This window comes from Haemaphysalis longicornis, unplaced genomic scaffold, assembly GCF_048455015.1.
Source record: "Haemaphysalis longicornis isolate Haplotype H1 unplaced genomic scaffold, Haemaphysalis longicornis Haplotype H1 scaffold_10, whole genome shotgun sequence".
NCBI classification, from domain to species: domain Eukaryota; kingdom Metazoa; phylum Arthropoda; class Arachnida; order Ixodida; family Ixodidae; genus Haemaphysalis; species Haemaphysalis longicornis.
In genome coordinates, this window is record NW_027526204.1 from 118,756,041 (window position 1) to 118,781,197 (window position 25,157).

At 44.2% G+C, this 25,157-nt stretch overlaps 1 protein-coding gene across 1 annotated transcript in view; it reads right to left on the reverse strand.

Annotated features, from left to right (window-relative positions):
* Nucleotides 1-1,658: 1,658 nt before the first annotated feature.
* The window catches only part of LOC144157931 (trissin receptor-like), an 85,376-nt gene continuing 61,877 nt past the window's right edge, over nt 1,659-25,157 (reverse strand). The window contains exons 2-5 of the mRNA XM_077688644.1: nt 7,561-7,771; nt 6,511-6,701; nt 3,456-4,621; nt 1,659-2,058 (exon numbers count right to left, since the gene is read on the reverse strand). Coding sequence (XP_077544770.1) covers nt 3,647-4,621; nt 6,511-6,701; nt 7,561-7,750 — 1,356 coding nt within the window. The 5' untranslated portion in view covers nt 7,751-7,771 and the 3' untranslated portion in view covers nt 1,659-2,058; nt 3,456-3,646. The remainder of the gene's footprint in view (nt 2,059-3,455; nt 4,622-6,510; nt 6,702-7,560; nt 7,772-25,157) is intronic.

Sequence of the window (25,157 nt, forward strand, 5' to 3'; positions counted from 1 at the left end):
ACAAGAACAGCATCCAATCGATTTACAGAATACATTCTATTCGCCGCTGTTGTCTGGCTAGAGAACATTGTGAAGCGAAATTATTGAAGAAACAACTAAGTAGCATTAATATGCAGCCGATATTTATGTTGCACACGTAACTGACCTATTATTGATGCAACTTGTATGCAATATTTAGCTGCTGGATGACGCTTACAGTTCACATACGAAGTAAACACACGCAAAACAAGTTTCAGTGTCCCCAATTTTTTATACAGGTTCCCCAAATACAAAATTTCGGGCAGAATAATGCGATTTCAAAGAAAACGCATTCTAATATTTCCGTCTCCCTTTAATACTAGTGCAGATATTTTAAAGGGGCAACAAAAAATAGTAAACGTTCACTTTATAACAGTGCTCCTTTGATCATTCATTGCCAAGAAAAAAAATATTTCGAAGCTTTGGTCTCTTTTACCCGAACTTTTTAGTGTAGAAGGAATAAAAAATGCCTCAATGCCTATTATTTGAGTTATTCCCAACGAGTCCCACAAAAAAGTACCGACAGTGAGGAATATTAGAGAAAACGATGCTGCAAGTTCATCAAGGTGCATTTAAGAATTTTACAAACCAGGTAACATTATTATCGTGGCACCGCGTCCAACCATTTGAAATGTTCTCAAAAGTTACGCACAAAATCCATAAAATATAAGTTACCGTGTAGCTGAACGAAGTCCCGATGCAAATGCATTTTCTACCTTATCTCTGCTTCAATTTTCCGGCATCCATGTAGTACGCATGTACAAACCGCATATCTTTAGAGCTTCCTTTGGGGATAACTTAAGATACATGCCCAAAAATGTCCTCAAACAAAATTTTAGCGATAAACATTCGCCTAAGTAAACCGACCGCTATGTCTCTGGAATCCTGGCGTGGTTTACGTCATTGAGTGGGTATTTGTTATCACCAACTTCATCAAAATGAGCGCGGAAGAAAGGTCTACCCTTAATTCTGAATTGTCGTGAAATAATTTTGATAGGTGTATTTTGCCAGTTTGCCCGTTCAAAACATTCCGAGGGATAGCGTTCCGTACAATCACAGCTAAAACTTAACAAACTTTAGGCTCACATCTCTGAGATCAAGCGTCAAAGAGTCTGACATTCGGTTTTATAGTCAATGAAAGGAATCGTGTTGGTATGCCTTAGGGGATGGGTAAATTCTCTTGTGCCCGCAAGACTGAATAAAAGCGCGATACAAAATACCAGCCTTTGCGTAAATTAGGCGCCAAGGGCTTGATGGCCTGAATAAAACCCATCAGTAGTGGAAAATGACTAGCTGAACCTGATAGGGCAAATGCCACTTTGGACTATCAGGTCATTCACCATACATACTTTTGAATTTGAGCAGATCTACCGCCTAAAGAGATGCTTTACAACCCAAGAAGCAATATGTGCGTGTATTCAGCATCCCTACGCCCTGTGATGAAAATTGTTCTTGCTGTTATCACCACACTTCCCTAGCGCTCAGAATCCCACCTTATTTCGTTCCTGTATATCGTGTAAATATTAAGACACTTTCTACGTTTAGTACAAGACAGCCATAATGACGAATGCGAATTCAGTGCAAAAACGTGATAAACACTTCAGATATATCAATGTCTTCAGATTACGCGACAGTCAGAAAAACGCAATGCGAGCACAGATGTTCTAATAGAAAAGCAATGGAATACAAATCTAAACTAACCATAGTTCAAGTTTCAATGGTTAGGGTATCTCATAAAAAACGAGTCTAATGAATGATATTGGCCTGTCCGAACAACCACACAACAACGGTATAGATGAGACAGATGCCACAAATCCGTGTTCAGTTCTCGAGCGTATGCACACGGATGCGGTTATGGGCCATAGGACGACACGAAGAAATGTTAGGTACAAGAGTTCGTTAAAACAGTGTGAGCGTAGCGCCGGAGCTGGCCAGTTGCGCGAGGGAGCACCGCTCGTGGTAGTCTTGAACAGCACGCCGACAGACAAGGCAAAGACGATGAAAGCTCGTAGATTTTCAAGCCCTTGAAGCTGCAGTGGCCTGCGGAAAACAATTTTAATAAACCGTTAACCACTAACGATAGGTGGTTTGAGTAGCTACCAGTTAGACATCTACAGAATTTCCGAGGTGTTTCTCTGAAATATTTTGTAACTGCAACCACAGAAGAAATGTTTCGCTTGCTTCGTTTTGCTTCGAGATTGGGTACGTATCGCAGTGATATCCGAAACAGGCCGCTAAGGCATCCGTCCGAATTAGTGTAGTTCTGTTGTGACAAATATCTCTGGTGATCAGTGTCAAGGGCTGTACTTTTTCCTCTTAACCTTGTATTGCGCAACACAGTCTTAAGAATGCAAATATATATAACTGAACATATACCCCCAAAAACGTTCCTCTGCGGTGAGCAAGGAAGTTGGCGAAACTAGTTTTTAAATGGTCCAAGCTACATTATCTACTCGGTAGAAGTGTTTCACAGAAAAGGCAATTTCGTTTTTCATTTCAAATTAACAATGGCAAAGACAAGTTTACGTTCATAGTGTCCGTAAATAATGGCTGTCTCTCAACGATTTACTGCAGAATTTGAATTTGGCATGACGAGCATGTGGCTGTATCTACCAGTAAAGCTACTGGTGTATTATAATATTCTCGTTTCCATCACATAAAAAGGCCGTAATTTCTATAGTTTTGGGTGTTTCTTATGGATGCAAGTAGCTATTATATTTGTCATGTAAATGTCAGGCAAGTTAAAGTCCGCACCGAAAATAAACCTGGCTTGATCACCCCTGAAGAGTGGTACATAGGCGCAAGATTCCTGCTGTAAAGGAAGATCCGCCTTCGGGGCTGATATATCAAACCAATGACGAGCATCTTACAAAAAAGTAGCCTTACAAAATAAACTTTTATCCCCTGGTATGCAAAGAAGTTGAATGGTTTTCATACGCTACGTAACAAGTATTCTCACATCACCTCCTCGAGTCGGAGAGTCACATTTCATATTTTGTAAGAACGGGGCACAATTTCGCTGCCCTTAACGGCAACATGCAACCGTTTTCACTCCCTTATACTGTTTGCCCTATCGGTTGTATCCCCCCCATGCGCCAGTTGTTCGAATGAGTGTAGAAAACATTGTTATCCACCTGGGTAACCTCCCTGCCTTTCCTTTTGCTTTTTTTCGCTGCGGAAACCTACGGATCTTGCTGGAAGGAAGCCAGAAAAAGCTTAATGCCACATTGCCATGCGCCAAAACCGGTAACTAACGTTTTATTGTAATCAGCGAATTTCCGCCTAGGGAACGCTACGCAAATATTACACTTAGGTTTTTTTATGTTCACACTACATGCATTTGGTAGTTAAGCCGCATTCAGGACCTCGACACCAAGGCTAGAGCAGCTACCACTCTGTGACAGTAGCAATTATGGATCACGAATAATATTACTCACTATTGCCACCTTCGGCAGTTCAGGAAGAATCCATGGAATAATGAGGTCCCCATCGAGGACGCAAGACGTTCCACCCCGGGCAAGCTGCGCTGAAGCCGTAATCACAGACATAGTTCCAGGTTCCCTTCGTGTCCTCATAAACATCGCAGCTGGCCCAGTACAGGCCGCACAGCTGCGACTAACAGCCTTTCTCAAACGAAGCCGTTTGTATGCACCACTGTGTTTTCCGCGTGCTGGAAGACAGACGAAGCAGTTGTCTTTCCGTTGGAGCGGTTCGATGACAAGCGCCGCACTTTTCGGCGAGAACGACACACCAGCACGTCCTTCATGCTCCGGCGGAAGTTGTCCGAAAGGAACGCGTACAGAATGGGATTGATGAAGGAATTCATGTAGAGCACTAGCGTGGTGAAAATGGTTAGGCTCACTGCAGACTTGGATGCCCCTTCGTACCCTGAAGACCAGTACTGGTAGAACTTGCGCGCGTGGAACGGCAGATTGCACACGGCAAAGCCCAGCACCACGGCCACTAGGAGCCGTATGACCTTGCGCCTAGCCCGGAGCACCGTCGCGGCGGCTTGCTGCTGGTACTGGTGATGGACGTGGTTGGACGTGCACACCGGAAAGCCGTGCTTCCTGCCCATGGAATGCTTGGGCTTCTTGGCGACGCTGCGCGTCGTCGTGTACACGACGCTGTGCTGCAGAAGACTTTCGCGGCTCTGTGCCGCTGCAGCAGAGTTGCCCCTGGCCAACGGAATCAGCTCCAACGTGGCTCTTCTGGGACCACCGGTGGAGTACGTTGTGGGCACGCTGCTACGCCAGAGCTGGAGTCCAATGATAGAGTACATCACTGTCATGATGGCGATCGGTACGAAGAAGCACACGACAAAGTTGAGCACGTCGTAGGTGCGCGAGTCGTAGAGGAAGCGCCGCATGATGCAGATGTGGACGGTCCTGCGCGGATCGTCGTGCGCAGGAACCTCGGCCGTACCGCACATGATTAGGCGGGGACAGCAGAATCCGGCGCTGACGAGCCACACGGACAGGACGACGATTCGGAGGCGGCGAATGGTGATGACGTGTTTGCTCCACATTGGGTGCACGATGGCGATGTAGCGTTCCACGCAAATGACGGTGAGGATGCCCACGGAGGCGGTGTAGCTCAGCGCCTGCGCAAACGTAAAATACAAGGCAAGCTGTCGCATTATACAGAAGGGTGCGAACTCTTGAAATTTAAATTTGAATTTATTCTTTGTTTGCTGTATATTTCTGGCGACCTGAGCCATCAGAATTGTGCGTGTAAGAACGAGTGCAGTTCAAGCCAGAGTTACTTGATATATACCAGTTGCGGAACTCCCCATAGGCCCGATTTATCAAAAATTAAAGCCGTTCCACTCAGTGTGAAAGCTGTCAGAAGTGCAGAGCCGTGATTCGGCATAATGGGCTATACCACCGTTATCCGCTTACTGCTACCACCCGATGCAATTCAAATTTCTCGCCTTCGCAGTGCTCGCGCGCCCCTGCCTGAAACTGTGCCAGCGGGAGTTCTATTCTTTTTGTGCTTTTCTCCCCACACGTGCCGGCGTTGCAGCGCCACATTTTGCGTTTGCTATCGTAAAAACCAAACCAACGGGCGTCTTTAACTAAAAAAAACGCGGGCGCTGCTGGTTAATTCCGTATATTTTTCCTCAAATGTACATATAGTTTTCTTTGCGCTAAATAACGGGAAGAGGCATGCCAAACGCCAGCGCTTCGCGAGTTTCGAACGCTTATAACTTTTAAACCGCTTGGCTTTCTACGCCTCTGGGGAACGCCGCGAACAGCGTTACCCCGGGAGGCCGCCTTGGTGCTCTATATACTTGGGTTGAGCGAGCGAGCTAAGACGACAAGACGAGCGCCTAAAGTGCTCTGCACTTAAAATTCGGCCCGCTGTTGGCCCCCTACGCGAGTGCAAACACGGGCAAGCAAGGGGAAATCTGACGAGCCAGTCGTCTGATAGCAGAAAGTTGTAGTACTGAAATGCTTGCGGCTGCCGCCATAAGTCATGAAAAAACCGATATTAATAAATACTTCCATAAGATATGCTCTCTAATTTAAACCACAAGCTTTACAGTATTAAGTGTTGTTCATAAGTAAATGTTAGGCAAACCCCAGTTTTCTCCCTACGTGCGCCGCAAGTGCATTTGCCCCTCATCTTCCGCAAAGCAAGGAGGCTACCACCACAAAATTTCGGAGGCGGAGTTCCGCAACTGGTTGCTACAGACGGACTCTGATCCAATCGTCATATTTGCTAGCGCGAGAGGGTACTGCCTATATGCGAATCCTGTCTTTTCCGATCCCGCTAAGATTTACTGAACCCGATATTTTGATCAAAGAATTTCCTTCCGGTTCTCATAGCATGTCGTAAGCATGATGTCTTGGACAACCGGGTTGCATGCTTATCTGATGTTTAGACGAGCAACGAGATAACTTTTGTGAGACAGAAAACACAAATCTACGTAATTGAGCCTACCATCGTGAATTTATACAACTCCTTGCGCTGCTGCACCGACTTCACATCTGAAGTTTGTTTGGGCCGCAGAAATCGTATTCGATACTCCTCACCAAAACACTGAAAAAGCGAAAATTCCTTCCCAACCGGGAAACTCGAGGACGTCAGGAGTTCATCAGCTTAGAGAACAGTGTCGTACGCAGCTCGCTCTCTTAATAGCTACGCTTTCGTCGGTGTCCAAGCATACAAGTGTATTGGTATTCACTGCTTTTGTTCCGGAAAATATCCGGCGATCATTACTGGAGTAAAAAGTCGCGAGCTCATGCATTGATGTTAATAGTTTTTTTCAACTATAAATACACTTTAAATATAAATATTTTTCTCTATTTAGCACAGCTGCGTTCGCGTCCGGTTTCCGCTAAAGTTGATCTGATCGCGCAGCGCGGTTTATTGTTAAGCAGACACGTACACATAAAAAAGCCTGCTTGGATAGAGTTAGAGCTGAGTAGACCAGATACTAGCGAATTACTGAGTTTGTGAGTTCAGAACACCAGCCCTCCTACACACCTGTATAAAGAAGTACATCCGACAAAGGAAGTCTCCAAAGGGCCACTCGTCCATCAGGTACACGGACATGTTCTGGTAGACGCAAAAGAGTCCAACGCACAGGTCGGCCACCGCCAAGTTTGTGAGGAAGAAGTTCGTGATGGTGCGCATGCGCCGATGAACCACAACCACAATCACAACCAGCAGGTTGCCTGAAACAAAGAAGGTAGGCACGTATTACTCGGGCATTACCTTGCAAAATGTCGGGGTTAATTTGGCCTCCAGGCTCAAAAGGAGCACACAAGTCTCATAGCAAGCCTCGTGAGGCCGCAAATTGTCCTAGAAGTACGCATTTCTTTTATCCGTGCGTCTAAGGTTGCTCTCAAATTTTATGCCCTAAAACACTTTTTTTTTCAAATTTTCTAAAATGTCCTGCAGACGGAACCATCACGACGGCTATTGTGACCACAAAAGGTGATATGTGGCGTTGAGTGCGTCTAAACATTTCTCAGTAATTTTTTCTTTAACTGTTTTCTCTTTGATACAGACCGCGCCCCCGAAGTATGGTGTACCAAACCAAGCTAGCAGGCTTGGTCTGTGGCCTGAATTGCAACAACCAACCGCACTTAGTGAGGTAGCGTACAGACAATGCACCGCCTCCTACATCTTGCCGGCACTTTTCGGCGATAAAGTTCATTTTTGGTTGAGTTTTTGAGCCACCTGTTGTCAAACAAAGGTGACCTTCGTTTACAAAGAATACAGAATGTCACTTCATGCTTTTAATCGGACTTGTAATACTGTAGGTTACGCTGCAGTTATTTTTTCTGTCTTCCAAAAACGCACAATAAATACACGGTTAGCTCCAGTATGCAACGAACTGTTACAAAAATAATATGCTGTGAAATAAATGTTGTTATTCTGACTCACGTAAGTGAACCCATGATTCTTTGTGTCCCTTTCTCCATAACATGCAGAGACAGCTTTTCGTCAGTCCGTCGTCTTTTAAGTGGTACTAAGTAAAGTTATGGGATAGCACGAATCTTACAGCTAGGAAGAAATAAATGGGCTCACCAAAAAAGCAGCAGCAGAAGACGATGGAGTAGGCAAAAATGAGGCTGACGCGAACGTCCATCCTCTGAAAGATGTCCTCGTCCTCTCCCGGAGACGTCCACACGCCTGAGGAGGTAGGCGCTGACCCATTTCCGGCTACGTCGAGGATTTCCAGCGTGCTACTATCATTGGCGTCTTCCGGTGGTGTCATGGCTAACGTGCGGGTGGCGACCTGCGAAATAGAGGCATCAGTATTAGCCACCAATATTACAAATTACACTATCTCCCCAGTCGTAGGTTTTGCTCGAAATAAAAAGATGGTAACATAGTTCATTGGTCGATATGTTTTTATTTATCAGAGCTATGGTTTTCGTTACTGATGTAGATCTACGCCTTTGTGTAGATTTAGCTGTTGTCATACTGGAACTCTGTTTGGATTTACTAAAAGGGTAATCGAAATATCTTTCACCCGCCCTGTTTTCGTTATTAATGCGCATTAGATCCACACTCTATAATATCCTCTCTAATGTTATACCACAGTTATTGGCGAGGACATTATTCAACGTACTTTTACTACATGTGTTTTACATATATTCGTTTTACTATATCCGAAACATGCGTATTGTAAAAGTAGATCGGCTCATCTTACAGATTCTCAAGCATGAAAACAGTAATCAATGGCGTCCGCTTTTACTCCACCCAAAGCTATATGAACAACTACGCGTCATGAAATAACCAACGTATCAATTATTGGAAGAGATATTTATGGCAGCGAAGGGAAAATTTGCATCCACCCGATATGAAGCCTGGACCAGAACTAACATTCTTCAAATGCGAAGTTTCTCGCATGCAACTCTCGGTTGTAGTCGTATGGCTGCTTTTCAAGTGAATGTCCAATTTTGTCGTCGCAGACACTTTCTCTGTCTTCACCCTCTGCCTTAAACTAGTCGACAATATTACAATTGCGAATTACATCCTTGCTCAGTTTTATGTGTCCAACTTTTCCTCTGAAATATAACGCATACTTTATGGGGCGGGCTTGGAGCACATTAGTTGGGAGACCATACGATGATTTAAAATCGTAAAGATAAAGTGGTTGTGGATGCCACGCGGAAGACCGACCATTGTGCATAGAAAGCAACACTTATTGAATAAGTTTTATTCAGTAAGAAAAGAATGCCCATACGCCACTGGCCGGACACTGCAAATTTTGTTTTTTTGTGTGTATGCGTGTGACGGAAGTGTGTTGGACAGAACCACATGCCGCAGGACTAACCTGTTTGCACAGAGTTTCAGTAGCTTATCTGTATCCCGAGTTACCCAGTATCTATGGTGGTCTGCACAGGGAAAAGGCTTCTTACAGAAATGCCAAAATTCACAACTTATACTCTTGAGTGGCAGGTCAAGCCTCATAAATTCCAGTGCACAAGCACAGTTTTAAAGTCAACAAAATTTCAGCAACAAAAAAAAATTTCTACCCTCCTTGTTTTGTAACCATCGCCGTCATACGGCGTGCTGCGTACCGTCCTCGCTACGGACGTTGAATTGTGCATTTCTAATGCGACAGCATTCGTTGCCCATGGAGAAAAAAATACGCGACCGCTTTTGTCTGTAGCAGCAAAACGGCGCCTCAATTTTTATCGGCTCTCACAAAAAAAAAATGTGCCAACCAAAGCTGCTCGACAACGCCTAAGCACGCGTACAGCCACGCCTGTTTAAGGGGTGTAACACTTCTTTCAACTTATTTTTGAAATATTAAATGCTTGCACAACGTAGTCAACCAAAACCTCCAGTACTTACCTTAGGGGCCGCACGGTACCTCAACCAAAAATTACTGCTCTATGCCCATAAAATGACTTATAAACTTGCTGAGAAGGTTTTTCTCACTTTCCCAGTCTTCGTTTCTATCTAACGCTCGAATTGCATCACTGCAAAAATGTAGCGGGGATTGCCTGGCTTTTCTTTAGTGGCAGCAATGAAAACATTTGATTAAAACTATTAAAAGAGCCACATAAGCGAAGCAGAAACAGAAAGCAGATCTGCTGCGACGAATATATCACGCAGTGACGCTCCGTGCTGGCGATAACGACAGCTTTAGCAGCGCTCCCAGACACGAAGAAAATAGGAAAAACGTTTATCGGAAGGGTTTCAGAGTCCCTTCAAGAGAAAGAGAGCTGTTTGGCTCGCGCATCTGCGATTACACGTGTCGATAAACTGTTTTGGTCTGTACTGAAAAATATTGGTTTATTATGAGGTTTAACGTGCCGACGCTGCACAGCGGCGAGTAGCGCCGTAGAAGAGGGCTCCGGGTTGCATTCGGAAATAAGACAGCCACTGCATTATATGTACCAGTTGCAAAAAGTTCGTGCTAAACCACGAGCGATACCCGCGACACCGCAGACAGAGTCCAGAATGCAGGTAAGAAATGAACAAATGCAGAATAAATGCTACCAACACTGCTCCCGAGGGACTGTAGCGCTTTCATTATCCTACATTCCAACAGTCTTAGTGCATCTGTAGACCTTGTTTTCTAACATGAAAAAACTACCTCCATAATCTGAAGGCGACCTTCTTTACTGAAATTACGAAAGGTGGCAGAAATTGATCAAGAGGTCATTGTTTAAACTATGTGTTTACCTCCTTGAAGCGCAGTTATCTCTTGAAGATTTTCCCCGATAATACAGACAGGTTAATATCTTACCAGCTGTGACAAATGTTTGCCGTATTTTATTGAATATTGTACTGGTTACAGGATCACCAGAATACAGAGAAAAAGAGAAATTTTCGCTGAATACTTCATAAACGAGCAAACGCCAGAAGGGGAACTCATTAAACCCTGGTCTTGAGGCAGTGACTCCTTGTACTCTATTACAACCTTACGGTTCTGGTAAATAAACAGTCTGTCGTTGACAGCAAATGGACTGACGCTACGATTACCCTAATGAGAAGGCAGTGTTGAAATGAAAGAAGTGCCAGATCATGTAGATTTTGACTCCGGAGGCCGACGTAAAAACACTGAAGTTCCTTGCTGAGAGGCCGCGTTATTGTTCACGACATAATTATATACCCAACCATCGCACTTGCGCTATTTTAACATCCTTGGATTCGAGGGGTTTACGTACTTTGAGAACTGTGTTTTTGTAGGTGACTGCCTTTCACCTAACGTACATTTTGTTTGATGAAGAAATCGAGCAACATTCAGTTACTGCCCTCAGGTTGTATTACTCCTGTCAATATAACGAGAGGCGGTATCCCAACTTCTACCATTAGGAACAACAGTTGGAACATAAATATAGTGTATTGAAAACTATGTTCAAATACGGCATACACGTGGTAATGTTGATTATGTTAGTGTGAGGCAGCTTCATAAAATTTTGGCGAGAAAATCGAACTTAGGTTCATTCAAAACAATGCTTTGTGCCAGTCACACTGACGGGCAATTTAATGAACGCATCAGCAAATCATGTTAATTAGTGAGAAAAAAATGCCACCATCTCCACGAAGTGAATGATGATGAGAGGGGCGAAGCTAAAATGCTTATCGGTAACACCGTGAAACATGCGCCCACACATCCTAGAAAGACTCGACACGTCAAGCTTTCCACCGCTCCGTTGAAAAGCCCGTCGACGACGTCGGTGTTTCTGGTAATTATGTAGGCCTTGTTTGGGACGATGAGAATCTCCATGGGTAAGTTGGCCAATTCGGTGTGTCACATTTTAGCCACCTTGTTTACCAGCCACGCTGTTTACCAGTTCTTTTGGCGTTACAGAGACAGCTACAATGTGTAATTCTTTTTGTAGGCAGTTCTTAAAACACATTTAGCTTCTGTCAGATTCATTCTCAATTACGAGGCGTTTCTTCTTGTCTGCCTTTGTGTTGTGAGTATTGTGCAGCCATTACAGCTCCATTGCCGATAAAAGTCCCTCTTCGTTGTGCACCACCTCCACACCTAATCCTTTTTTATTTTGTCTGTAAATACTTTTGACATAGATGAACTAAATGTCTAGATGTTAGAAAGCGCCCTACAAAATTTTGAAGCAAAACATTTGAAGCAAAACGACTGTTTTGAAGATTTTTTTATCTTCATAATTCTTCTGAGGCAGACATAAAAAAACCACATCACCGCCTCTTAGCGTACTGCGATGTATAGCGGAGATTTTGGCGGGAGTATCATAAAGACCACAACAACAAATGTGAACAGACGTTCCACAAGTAGTGCTGCTGCCAGCTGCTGTGGAGAGCATTACTTGCAGTTCAATGGCGACATTGGTGGGTAGTTCGGCAAGGTCTTCTCAATGGAGTCTGATGATGAGGATCGCAAGACATTTTTCGATGGCAGCGGAGAAGACTTTTCAATGCGCAAATGACTGCCAGGAGGCAAAACGAAATACCAAGGAGGGGAAACGGTAAGAGGGGAAACGAAACAGATGCAGCATTAGACAATCATATGGCAAACGTTCACTGTTATAAACTTTTTTATTTCCTTAGGCAGGCCTCGTTTAGGTACTAAAATGTATATCAACAGGACAAACCCCCCAAAAGTTTACTGTCGAATTTACCGAGTTGCTTATGGATACACACTGCGTTGTGTTCTCTTTGAGTAGGCATATTTACAGCAATACTGAAGCTTCCTAAGCAACCTTTTTTTCGTTCAGCACCTCTTCATAAATTTGTTGCACTCGTGCAGAAAGTTCAACAATCTGTTAATATGGCACCCAACGTTCATACGAGAGGCCGTAGTACCTCATTATTAAACATCTAGGTCCTGATGGAAACACCAGATTCTCTGGAGAAGCGCTTCATCGGAAGCAAAGAGCAATCAACAAAAGTTTCGATTTTACTTACAGATTGATCGTATGCTTTCATTTTCTTGATACCCTGCCCCTTCTGTGAAACCGACGTGCGGAAAGAGTTCCGAACTCCGATATATCTTGGGTTACTTTTTCGCAATGGCGGAAGGATAAACCAAGAAGACTTTAAGCTTTTATGCTAGCACAAACCATTGCAATATATAACGACTATTTAAGGCTTCTCTGAATGTCCTACTATCCCAGCATCCTACACAGAAACAATTTCTTGAGTCCATACTTCATTTTTTGTCGAGGTATTCAAAGAACGTTGCATTTCGATTACTTTCATATTGAAGGGTTGGCCTTCATGAATGCTGCCAGCATATTCAACCGTTTTGAGATCGTTTTAATAACATCAGATCGGGAAGGTTTCTTTTGTGGGATGCAGGGTACCTCGCGAGAACTTTCGTTTCCCTAACAAGAGCAACTGGATCTTCAAACATAGTGGCCCGCCTCTTTGCGTCTGCGAGCCGCACTTCAAACAACGCGTCGTCGAAGAGCGCTTTTATCAGTGCTGGTCACTTTTCTTGCGCAAAGACGGATGAGTGGTACATTCAGGAACACCTGCACAATTATCTCAAGTGCTGCGGCCCGCGGCACGAAACGCGTGTTCCTATGTACCAAAAGACTGATATTCGACGCGCGCGGCTTCCAACAACTCTTTCCGCTGCTGCACTGTTTTTAGTGTATAAGAAGGTGTATGCTTGTGTACCTTTGCTGTGGAAATCTACAAGCCAAAGGGCATAGAAACGACTCCTGACTGTTGACAGTTGTTTGCGTTATAGGCAGCGCCCTCCATAGCAACATTGTTGCAGCCTAGAGTTTCTTGCAGTTTTCTTCACACAATGTTCTGCCCAAGGCTTATCGCGCCATCGACTTTTTTGTGGATATATCCCGAAAGGACAAACTACCAGCATTGCTTTAAAAAAAAAACTCGTCAAACCACACTAATGCTTTTAAACGTAATGAGTGATCGAATAATCGATTGATGCCACCTAACTTTTAATATAATGATATTCTTTTTAGGGTGAACAATCAGTTATAATGAAAGTTTATTTCAGCCTCCTTGTAGGGACACAAGTGTCGATATCACTTCAGCGCACACTGTAATAAAAGACAATTCAGAGGTCTTGCACTACTGTGAAGACAAAATAGCGAAGCTGTATTGGTGTGATAACTATGTTGAGTTATCTATTGTAATTAACTCTTTTGATCGAATGGACACAAATACACGTAACTTGCTCAGACATACTTGGGTTTGCGATTGTATTATTTGTTTCGGTATAGTGTCAATAAACCAAAATAAAAACACAAAACAACGCATCACAGTGGTGTTGTCAATTCGTTTCATCGCACGGTTTTATAATTTTTTGTTATGGTTCACTAACTCCCCCAAGCTTTCATGATAATGCAAGGTTTACAGCAGTTTTTTCTGACCCTTCCGTCCGTAGGCGTTTATGTATTCACAGCAGACAGGAATTATTTAACGTTTACAACTCCCCTGTGAACTATTTAATTACGACGAGTAACCGACACTCGGCGTAGAAGCATCGTCCTACCGGTCATTTTCAGTGTAATTTCTTTTCCAAGAGTCTTATAATAAATTGAGAACTACAGAGCGTTTTAAATATTACTTGTAACGAACGCGCGCCAAGGATGGCACGCCTTCGCTCCAAGGCATATGCGAATCCAATTTGGTCAGGACCTAGCCCACGACCGCTTGCTGCAAAAAGAAATTAATGCACTCCGGCTTTCAGCGATACTCAGTTTTTGGGCATCCAATTCCTGCCCTTGAAGTTTTTCTTCTTTCATAATGGCCCATTGTCTCCACTACCGCAACTTCCCCCATTGCTATTGTGGCGTTAGTTGAACCTGATTTCATGCAAGGACGGTCGAACGGAGGGTGCTGCGTGGCACCACACACGCACGGCAATTTCGGGTGTCCGGCCGGGCGTGTTATCAGACTCCATGCAGCCCCCACCCATGCAGTGGCGTGAAAAGCGATGTGCCCGTCCGCTGTGACGCCTTTAAGCAGCCACTTTTTGCTGTATGCCTGCTTCGTAGAGCAGGGCCGATGAGCAGCGCCAGCTTGTTTAATCTGCAATGAAACAGCCAGGCTTCGCAGTTTCGAGGGATCAGCGCTATAACACTGCCCTTGAGGCCATTCATGGCTCTTGAATGGTTCCAAAGAGAACGATTTTAATCGTCGCGCTAGTGATATTGTGGCGTGGTATCTTGGAAATCTGGCAACACTGCCACAATAAATAATTTACTATCTACCAATTAATTACAATAAATTAATAATTAATGAGAAACTTCTAAACCCCTTTTTAAACAAAGTTGCAGAAGTGCGGAAGCTTTCTCAAATCAAGACCGGCTCAAAAGTGCGTGAAAACGTTACCTAAAAGTGCGTCCATCTTCCGCTGAAAGTGCGTACAATCTCTGGTCAAACCTTCAATGGCGCAAATCTCAAACTAAGAACAGACCCATGCGGCGATTTTTCGCGCACTATGCAAACCCATCTAAGAACTATCTACGTGTATAGCGATACCTGCTTTATGAGATAACGGTACACTATTGTACTCCTTCGTCATGATCGATGCGTGTATTGTCTTGTCTAGAACCATTCCCTTTCAGTGACTTTCAAGTAACCCTTTTGACAATGGAAGCCTGGTTTCACGCAGGCTTCGTATTTACAGAGGTCTTATCAGGGCTTTTCGGTCGACCAACTGGTTAAAAGGGAAATGCATTAGTTTTTTTTATCGGAAGCCTTCGGCCCCACTAGGAAATCTCCTGCTTTAATTATTAAATGCATGCAACTGTGGTCCTGCCAAAAACGCACTCAACGAGATCCAGGTAGAACCAGCGACATGGACGCAGAACAAGAAGAGACGGCACACGCCCAACACCACTGGACTAACTCCTCCTCTTTTCCTGCGTCCGTTTCGCTGGTTCCGCTTCAAGTGCATCATAAACCAACTAGCCCGGCAATTTTCTCATAAGGGAATCGTTGGTGCAAAGTTGGTGAACTTTTCGTCTGCCAGCATAAATGGCTGAACAAGGTCCACTTTTTGTCGCTCGCTCCTTCCGCGCGAATCAGCGCGTGCGGGACACATGTACGATCTCGAGCCGAGGGGGGTCATTGCACGGCAGCGCTGGGTTGTTCCGTGCGCTTCGACGTGTGACCCCAAACAAGGGAGTGGAGAGGAAATGAGGCTGCAAGCATCGACCGGTGTGCCGACCTAATTGGAGCACTGCGGTGGGATGGACCCGCGCTTGCGTCGTTGGCTGGCGTTCAGCTCCGTGCAGCTCACGGAGGTAACGCACATTGCGCGAAATCGACAAAAACAGCAAATGATGATCTAGCTGGCAGAGACAAGTCTTGGTGAAGACTACGTTATCAAGTGGAATTCCCGATTATTATATAAAGTTATTGCTAAAGCTCCTTTTAAGAGCTTTTGAGGCATGGAACGGGCTCCCATCTTCCTCCCAGATGACAGCCCTAGTTAACGTAGGATTAGCATTCTATCACGAAAAAAAAAAAATTCTGATGGAGGCGAAAAGCAAAAACGCCCGTGTGTGCGAGATTTCGGCGCACGTTAAAGATCCCCAGGTGGTCAAAATTAATCCGGAGCCCTCCACTACGGCGCGCCTCATCGCCTGCGTTGCGTCGGCGCGTAAAACCCTACAATCAATCAATCAAAATCTATCACGAAAAAAAAATCTTTTGATAAATCGGTTGGTTGGAACGGAGACAAATATTACATTTTTGTGGTGCTATTAACGAAGACAAGAGAGAACAGACGAACGCACTCTTTCTCCTTCCTAAACTCTGTTACCTATCAATGTGAAAAGTTTCACAAGACAAAATGTTGCGTAATGATTTTACGAAACTTACCCGCATTCCTTCTTTAATGCTGCAAAAAAGGGCACGCAAAGGGCACGACCAATAATGCAACACTTCTGATCATCTTTCTTTTGAAGTGTTCTGTGGCCTCGAGAGAAACAAATTCACACATAGCTAACGAAAGAACGTATTTGTAAATTTTCAGAAACTGTACTGAAATTCTTCACGTTGTCATTTTTTTAAAGATAGTCTATACCATTTCTATCCTTGTCATAATTCCACTCCGTCGCATATCTTTTACGTCCACATCAATAACAACTGCCGTAGTTGTCATCTTTAAAGTAAAGCTAACGTTTGAAATACCTAATTTCTCAGCATTATAGAGTTAGGGTTGCTATACCAAGGGCCAGAGCGGCTGCTCTCTTCGCCAACTTTTTTTGTGTACTTTGCAACGCAGTTTTTTTTGTTATTAATAATTCACGCGTGTAGCTTGTCTCCCACGAAAATTTGTACTGTTTTCTTTTTTGAGCAAATAGTGTCTCAAAGCCCCTGGAAGGATGTTTCCGCAAGCAAGTGAAGCTGTTTTCGACGGCGGTATCCAAAAGTGTTATTCGTGTGGGAAGGGGACGTCTCGCAAAATTGAAGGAAGGGTCTATAGACCAGGGTCTGGTGCATAGGGGTAAGGTCATATTCACACAAGATTTCTCAAAATCTTGAAAAGTTTGGAAGGCCCACACACGTTGGCACCTCTATAAACAAATCAACGCACAGCGGACTTGCCCGATAGGCCAATGCTGATACCAGGCACAACGATGTTTATAGTCAGCGCCGAAGGTACCTGTATGCTGCATTCCGACCCCAAATGGCAAGAAACGTACAGCACAAACAAGCAGAATGCCCAACTGCCATTTAAAAGAGCATTGCTTTAATGTTCGCCAACAGCAAGGCCTTCTCGGCGTCAACTGTCGCCATTGGGACAGCGTGGCCCAGTTTACTGACGTTATAATATTGTTCAAAAGTAAAGAAAGAACCACCAGTAAGATACTTGAAGTGGCCATGGGCTTCCGCGGTATTTTGTCTTGAGGGGGGCAAACCGTTTGCATCGTGGAGGGAAAGGGAAAGCCTTGGGTGAGACGCATGTTCGTCTTTTGCAACCCCTGGCCGACGCACATAGGTGCGGGCAATATTTCAAAATGTCCAAGTATCTGTCTTAGTCAAACTCCAAGTGCACCACCTACAGAAGACATTACGCATTCCTAAATCATCGGTCCTAGCAGGGAACAATAAAAACATGTGTCCTCCTTTATGAGTTTTGTGATTGTGCTTGTTGATGTTTCATGTACCTTCACAGTGTAAGCATGCGTTTCTTCAAATAAATCAGTAGTTGAAAGATTGAGTGCTGTCAGTGTACGTTTTCTTGTTTTCCGTCATCGGTTTCCATGTTTTTTGTTTTTTTTTTCGTAGGTGGAAATTTAACGCTCCGAAGCTACAACCGGTCAATGAGGCGGGCCGTGTGGACGGCTTCCAGTTAATTTTGACCTCCTAGGGATCTGCAACGTGCGCCCAAATCTTCACGCACCAGCGTTTTCGCTTTTTGCCTCCATATAAAAGCATCCAACCGGGCCAGAAGTTCGAACCCGCTTCCTTGGACTCAGCAGCCCTACGCCTCGGCCACTGGAACAAACAAAACGGGCTATCTTACTGATAGCCCGAAAGATAGTAGCTATCTCTCTGATATAAAACGAATGCCAGCTACGTTTCGAGTACCGGTTATGTTGAAGGCTACGCCAAATGAACAAGCACGACATTCATAGCGTACAGGCCACGAGTGTTCCAGCATTGGCAGTGGAAGTCGGATTGGAGGGTCTATGAGAAGACAGAGAGACAGCGAGGAGAAAGAAAAATCTCCGCTTCCATTAACTGACTCCGCACTTTAACGACAACCGACAAACCATATCGGTTTATTAAGGCAACATTGATATTTTAGGGAGGCGTGCTGAGTAGAGGAATAATGACTTTGGGGCAAGAAAATACATGACTCGTGAGCCATAAATGTGTCGCGACAAGGACAAAAAACTCAAGAAATGCTGGGATGAGGGGTGTTCAAAAGAGGGCACATTAATAAACCTTCCGTGCATAGCGCAAAAACCCAATTATAATTTCGCGTTAAGAGAACATACCATAACGTTAAAGAGAACATAGCTCTATATTGGGTCCTCTACACAACCACGGACGGCAGTAATTCCGTTATTCACGTATATTTTCATGTTGTTAGAGTTATCAGAGCACTCATGGAGTCGTATTGCCTCCGAATAAAAAATACGCAGTAATTTTGGGGATCGACTATAACCCGGAAATGAGGAATTACAGACGAAATAGCAACAAAAAAAAACAGAAGAACTGAATAACGACGGTCAATATAGAATAACGAATCTACCATGATGATCCTCGAGGAAGGCGAGAACCTATTATTTCATTCGTGTGAATACAAGGTGAAGTGAGAGATCCCTCATTTCCCTCGTTGTAAGTCGAACGACGCTGTGAGGTATAACGCGCCTAATTCCTCTTTTTCACAACCCTTGTAAGATCCAGTGCTTATTACGAGCATGTTACCAAACATTTATGTTCTCAACACAAATACGTGCTGCTTAAGAACTGTTTTTATGAACTTTTTTAACCCATGGCACGCTTTTCAATCCATAGAAAGTGTTCATGCTCACTGAACACAAGCGGCAGGCGGTACTGCCGTATGTTGAAAGTAGCTTTCTTTCAACCAGATTCAGTACTGTTATCTCAATTGTTCGCACCAAATACTTCCACATTATCTACATTATCTACCGCTAGTTCTCAGTAGCCGGATATTCTGGATTACGCTTACGTCAGTTCACACTCGGTTCTAAGCCGTCGGGTGGTATCCGCCGCACTTTCTTTGTTTTATTGTCTGGGTATTCTGCGGTGTGTCTAGTTTTAAGAAAGTTTCTCGGTATTGATACAGCGGGTGAAGGAATTTTGAAATTGGCGCCAACCAGCACTCTGCGGCACCATGTGATGTGCACGGCGAGCTCGACTGGAACTTTGTGCGGCGACGTTTCCAACGCTGGAGGGGGCGATGTGGTTGCCATACCGCGGGTTGCTTCAAGAATATATCAACTGTAAGCTGTGAACCTTTCTTTTATTACGCCAGTACGAGTTGTATATCTAAATAATACGCCTCTGATAGCGTAGTATGCACGTGCTAATGCCTATCCTGATATGTTTCAAATATTTAATTTTGTGTGGTAATTTCAGTATATCCGAGGGTAGCAGATCGTACATTTGATAGGCAATATAAACCCCTTGTTCACAGACGACGCCATTGTTACCTTCAAATGAAGTGGACTAGAAAACAAAAAAAAAGCGACGCGAAAATTCCCCCCGGGTTCCCAAAGGTGCGCATTTATTATAGAGTTCATCTCGGAAAGCCCAACGAACTATTCCGCATTTTGGTGTTACCAAAATCACACTGCCTTTCTTAGTCCAAACAGTAAACTAATGATGCAGAAGTTGTAAAAACCTTAATTTGCGTGGAAATACGCTTGCTATCACAATGTAATTATCTCTTGATTATCTCAGAAAATGATAAAAATGCAAACGGTTGTAGGTGCGTGTTAGGTGCAAAAAAAGGAATGTGAAACAAATATTGGCTGAAATGGAGTTACAAGTTCAGTTAAACACGTTAACAAACAGAACAACGTGCACAATGTCCACTCAAACTAGACGTTGAGTGCACCTAATGTGCACTTGAACTTATTCTGGTCATCTCAGTTACGTAATAAAGCCCGGATGGCTGCTGGTCAAGAATATTTTGGAGAAATTACCGAGGAAGATGCCGTGCGCACTGCATTAGAATATTGGGCCTGAAAAACTCTGAAAAAGTTTCAGGTCAAAAGAAGTCCGGCTCACGAAATGAACAAAATACTATTTGAGGAGTACACGCAAGCGCGCAAAATGCCCTATCTAACTCTTGGAGCTCCTGAAGTTTTCAGCGCTGAAAATATCGACATTCAAAACTGACCAACTTTCATAACAATAAGGACAACCAAAGTTTAGCCGAGCTGCACATTACTTGCGTAAACAGAATGTAGTTTAAGTCAAGACCGGCAAGCACTTCACAAAACAAAAAACGCGGCCGCAACTAATGGAACTCACCATAGCGTGATGAACCTCGGCACCATTGCTCGCACGACGATAATATTTTGCTTCACCACCCTCACTAAAGTTTCCAGTTGCGTTATAAACCATCAATACCAAAGAAAAAGCCCGCAAAGCTCCTTTTCCTGCCTAAAACATCGAACGTCTGAGGCACGGCACTTTTGATTGCGACGGGAACATATGCTGCTGCTTCGAAAGCACGCATATTGCAACGAAGGCATTCGCGGGACGGAATTCCGCTGAATAGAGGCGTTGATGAACAAAAACCGTTTCCTTGAGGCTTTAAACAACATGACGAAAAAAAAAACGGTATATGCCGTGCGGAACGTACACGACGCAGCGAAGATGCAGCACTCCGTTAACCCGAGCTGCATTTACGGCAGCGCAAATGCAACGGGTGGGTAGTTTGCGGTAACTCGGGCGTGAAAGGAGGAAAAAAACGTCGCCTCCACTTCGGTAATCATCACGAATGAGCACCGTTGATGAAACGGCTAACGCAAGTATGGCAAAAAAACAAAAAAAACCGACAACTGCGGGGGCAGCTATTCCGAAACAACCATCGCCGCAAGGAGTGAGTGCGTGATCACTCGGATATGAGGTCTACGCTCGATTGCGCGTAAAGTTTATGCACCGCGCTTTTGCACGGGTTGCAAGTCTCCCTGGCGTACAAATGCGCCTCGAAGATTGTTTTTGCTCCCGCTAGCTCCTCCGCGCGATTTTGTGCATGGTCGCGTCTAATGCGTAAATGATTGCTCTCCTTTCTAGCGGAATGGGCTGGTGGCCCGAAATGTCGTCACGCAGACTATGAATCAAACAAAATGTTTCTTCCCTTTCAAGGGTTGGGACGCCCAGGCCAGTGGTGTTCTGGCCTGGGCGTCCCAAGTGTTCAGAATAAGAGCGATATTCTGAAACGCTCTTGAGACTAAGCGGGCGTAAAACACTGCTTTGAAAGGCGGAAACATTCGAGCCTGTCACAATGATTCGAAACGCTACGTTCCGGGGGTCGATTTCGCATTTTTTCCTGTCTCTTTTAAGTGAGGGCGGGGGCTTACATATTAGAACTGAAGTAGAAGTAACGACATACATCAGTAACACCGTCTTCTGTAGCTGCGAATGTCGGCGTTAGTTGAAAGAAAGGACGGTTGTGTAGGCGAGGAAATGGCGCTGTGCACAAAGGCTGCCTCCCTTGCATGGGTATTTTTGTGCTCCGTCATACCCGCTTAGGTACGCAGTGAGCCGAATACGTAAAGAAACATTACCCGTTCTGGTTTACCGTTTTATTCTATTTATATCGCGTTATAGGTGTCAGCCGGACTCACTGAACAAAATTATGTATTGATTACATATTTTTCCTCATCCCGCCAGTGCAGGCATTCCTAATTGAACCAAGCCTTTTTTCGCTCTTTCCCGGAGGATACCCCGCAGCAAGAATCTGCTACGTCATTAGTATTTGCTGTGCGAGGAGACCATGAAATCCTGCGCTTTGATTGTTGATGTAAGTCCAAGCTACTTAACCGTTTGTAGTTCATAATTGCAAAAAGGAAACTGTAGGAAAAGAAGCAACGAGTGGATACCCAGATTTATCCCCGCCTACGATTCTTAAAGCAGCCATGAAGAGAAAACACAACTTCGTTTAATTTGAGAGAACTAGGATTCAGTATCTCACTCCGCTCTATTACAGCCACAAAAGTTGTTTTTTTAACGAAAAAAACGCAAGAAGTATTTAAAAAACTTTCAAATTTTGCGCCACAGTGACGTGTTATGAGCAAGAATGACGTCATACGCGCCAACAATAAAATATAATTTTCAGTGCGTTAACTGCACGTTAGCAATCAAGTGATGCGGTCAAATGGAACTAGAGGCCCCATTAAAGACGACCAGTCATGTGTCGTCGCGACAGGTCAGTTAGGCGGCCGCCACTCGCACAAACAAGGTTCCGTGACGTCATAAAAAAGTTGCGGGAAATTGGCTAGAGGGTCGCGACTGCTTTACACGTTTTCTTTAATATATCTGTTATTACATTCGAAGATTGCGATGATATTGGTATCATTGTTATCGGGACTAAGCAGTCTTTCTTATAAATCGGACTTGTATTTTGTCTTCATGGCTCCTTTAAAGCGAAAGCTTTCTTACTGTCAAAAAGCTAACGCGTTTCCCCATAGGCCCGTTGTCCTACCGCAAACTTTTGAGAAGATCTGTGGGCACACGGCGTGGGCGGGGCACCGGGCCTTCTTAGGGTGAAAACGGTTACTTTCACATCGAGAAAACGTAACGGTTCCAGATAAGGCATTACACGCATCGAACATAAATAGGGAGTACAATAGTATACCGTTATCTCACAAATCATTCATCGATATGCATTTAGATCGTTCGTAGATGCGTTTACTTAGCGAGCGAAAAATTGTCGCATCCGTTAGTTCTTCGTTTGCGCTTTCTATCTTTGAAGGTTTGATGATCGATTGGACGCACTTACAGCGAAGGTTGAACGCATTTTTAGCGAAGGTATGGACGCACTTTTGACGCAGTTTTTATGTCAGAAAGCTTTCTCGCTTCTCTCAACATTCTTTAGAACAGGGTGGTAAAGCTTTCTTTCCACCGTGGACACCGTAATTCCTTTCGCTGCTGTGATTTCGTCGCATAGTTTCGGATTAGAGAGAGTTAAGCCTGCATCGTGCCATAAAACTGTCAACTTTGCTGAGCTGGGCGGTAATTGAGGAGGTGTGGACATCCTTATAAATATACTCTTGCTTTTCTATGCTTACTTCGTCTTTTTCAAGAGTATCGCTCCGATAAGGCTATTTAGCCAAAATAGCGGTAATTTAGTTTTATTTATATCCCTCAGATGGCACCACTGACCTGCGGTGCGCTAAAAGAAGGAAAAGTGATGTCAGTGGTAGTGCTTGTGGTGGTGCGGACTCCCAGTCAGAAGCAGCGGCGGCGGCCCAACACCTGTCGTGGCTCGGCCTTTAATATGTGTGCCGTGCAATGCGAATTCATGGCCGACCATATTGCTGGGGAGCACGTTAATAATCTAAAAATTTAATTTGTTCCCTATCATATTATTGTTACGTGGCGACAAGGTAAAGATGATACGAATATTTGGCGATGGAGCAGCGATGTATTTACATGGATGAACTATGTACAACCGGCCATGACAGCTCTAGCTGAGCTCGTGCAACACCCTGCTTCATCGTCGTCGCCGTGGATCGCCTGCAGCTATGTGTCAGTGTCCCCTTCTGCTGGAGTCCGTAAAAATATCATATAGAGTACACAAAGTGGACAGATTCTGGAGTATTTTAACTTAGAAATGACTTTTATTTTTGCCTGATTTTTAAAGGGAAGCTTCCTATGCTTCATTCATGGCGACTGGACCGTTACCGAAGCGCACAGCACGAAAGCCAACTTTACACAGTGGTATTTCCAAAACGATGATGATGACAAGCAAAGGCACATCAAGCACCTCGAGAATAAAACGCTTCCCGCGGTCGGAATTGAATCTGGGTTCATCGCGTCGTGAAGCCCACGTCCACCCGAGTGCGCCTTTTTGACAAGCTCGAAGCAATTCTGATTTAAAGCTTTCTAGTTCTCAGTGATAGCAACCATCCCGCCTCCAAAATTATGTAAACCTTACTACTCCAATGACTGAGAACGAGTCCCTAAAGAGCAAGCTTAGCGTTTCAGCCATTGTTGTCGTTAGCCTAAGGGGAGTTCGATTTTTTATTTCCCCAGATCTGTATTCCCACGGCGTTTTATTGTCAGGAATACAATGAGGACAATGACTACGTATACTTTTCAGGAAATACATTCGTGCGGCTTGGGGCATAAAATTGGGAGGTCGAGATTTTACTTATCCTTTCCCACTTAGCACTGTGGAATGACTTCAATGTGTCCGTAGAATGACGCGTTGTAACTACCAAAACATTTTTGCAATATCTCGACCAAACTAGGTCGAAAGTTGATTACAGTTTTAACATCATAACATGTCTCTCAAAAGTAAACCAATTTCCCCACAGAGTGGACTCCGCTGAAAATGCTGAACTCTGGGTTGTCCTTATAAAAATTATGTTTAGGTTCGGCTTCACTCTTGTGCGTAATGGTAGAGTCGTCTTAGCGGCTAATTGCCATGTAAGCTGTTTCGGGATAATTTTGATGGCACAAGATTTACAGCCGTTTCTTGCAATCATAATCCTTGTGTAGGCGGCCATGTTTCACAGTCCAACAGATAACGCGGAAAATCCAGCTTACAAAGACCAAAATTACACCGATTCTCTCAAGGTCGGTTACACCTCTGAATAGATGTGCCTTGCTAAAAAACGTTTTAAAGACGATAGTCTTTCTTGGTTTCTTGGGCCTATTAAGCGCAGACATTTTGGTATATCTTTTTGTCTGTATGTGCGTGTGTCTGCCTGTGGCTCGATTCAGCCACCGCAACGAAAGCTGCGCAGTAGTCTTATATGCCCACAGCCAAATCTAAATGTCCAAATCCTGTGCTAATGTTCATACTTGTCAGCATTGTTGAACAAGAACAAGAACTTATGCAAATATAAGGCACAAAATCAATGCATGAAGGATATTTGCAGTGTTCCTGTATTTAAAAATTTACAGATGCTTGGATTTCGCGCAATCAAATAAAATACTACAACAATTGCAGAAAGCCGTCGCCTTCTGTAGCCCGCGCTACCTGGCGGCATTTAAAGAAATCAAACGGCAACAGCAACGAACGGCTGTAC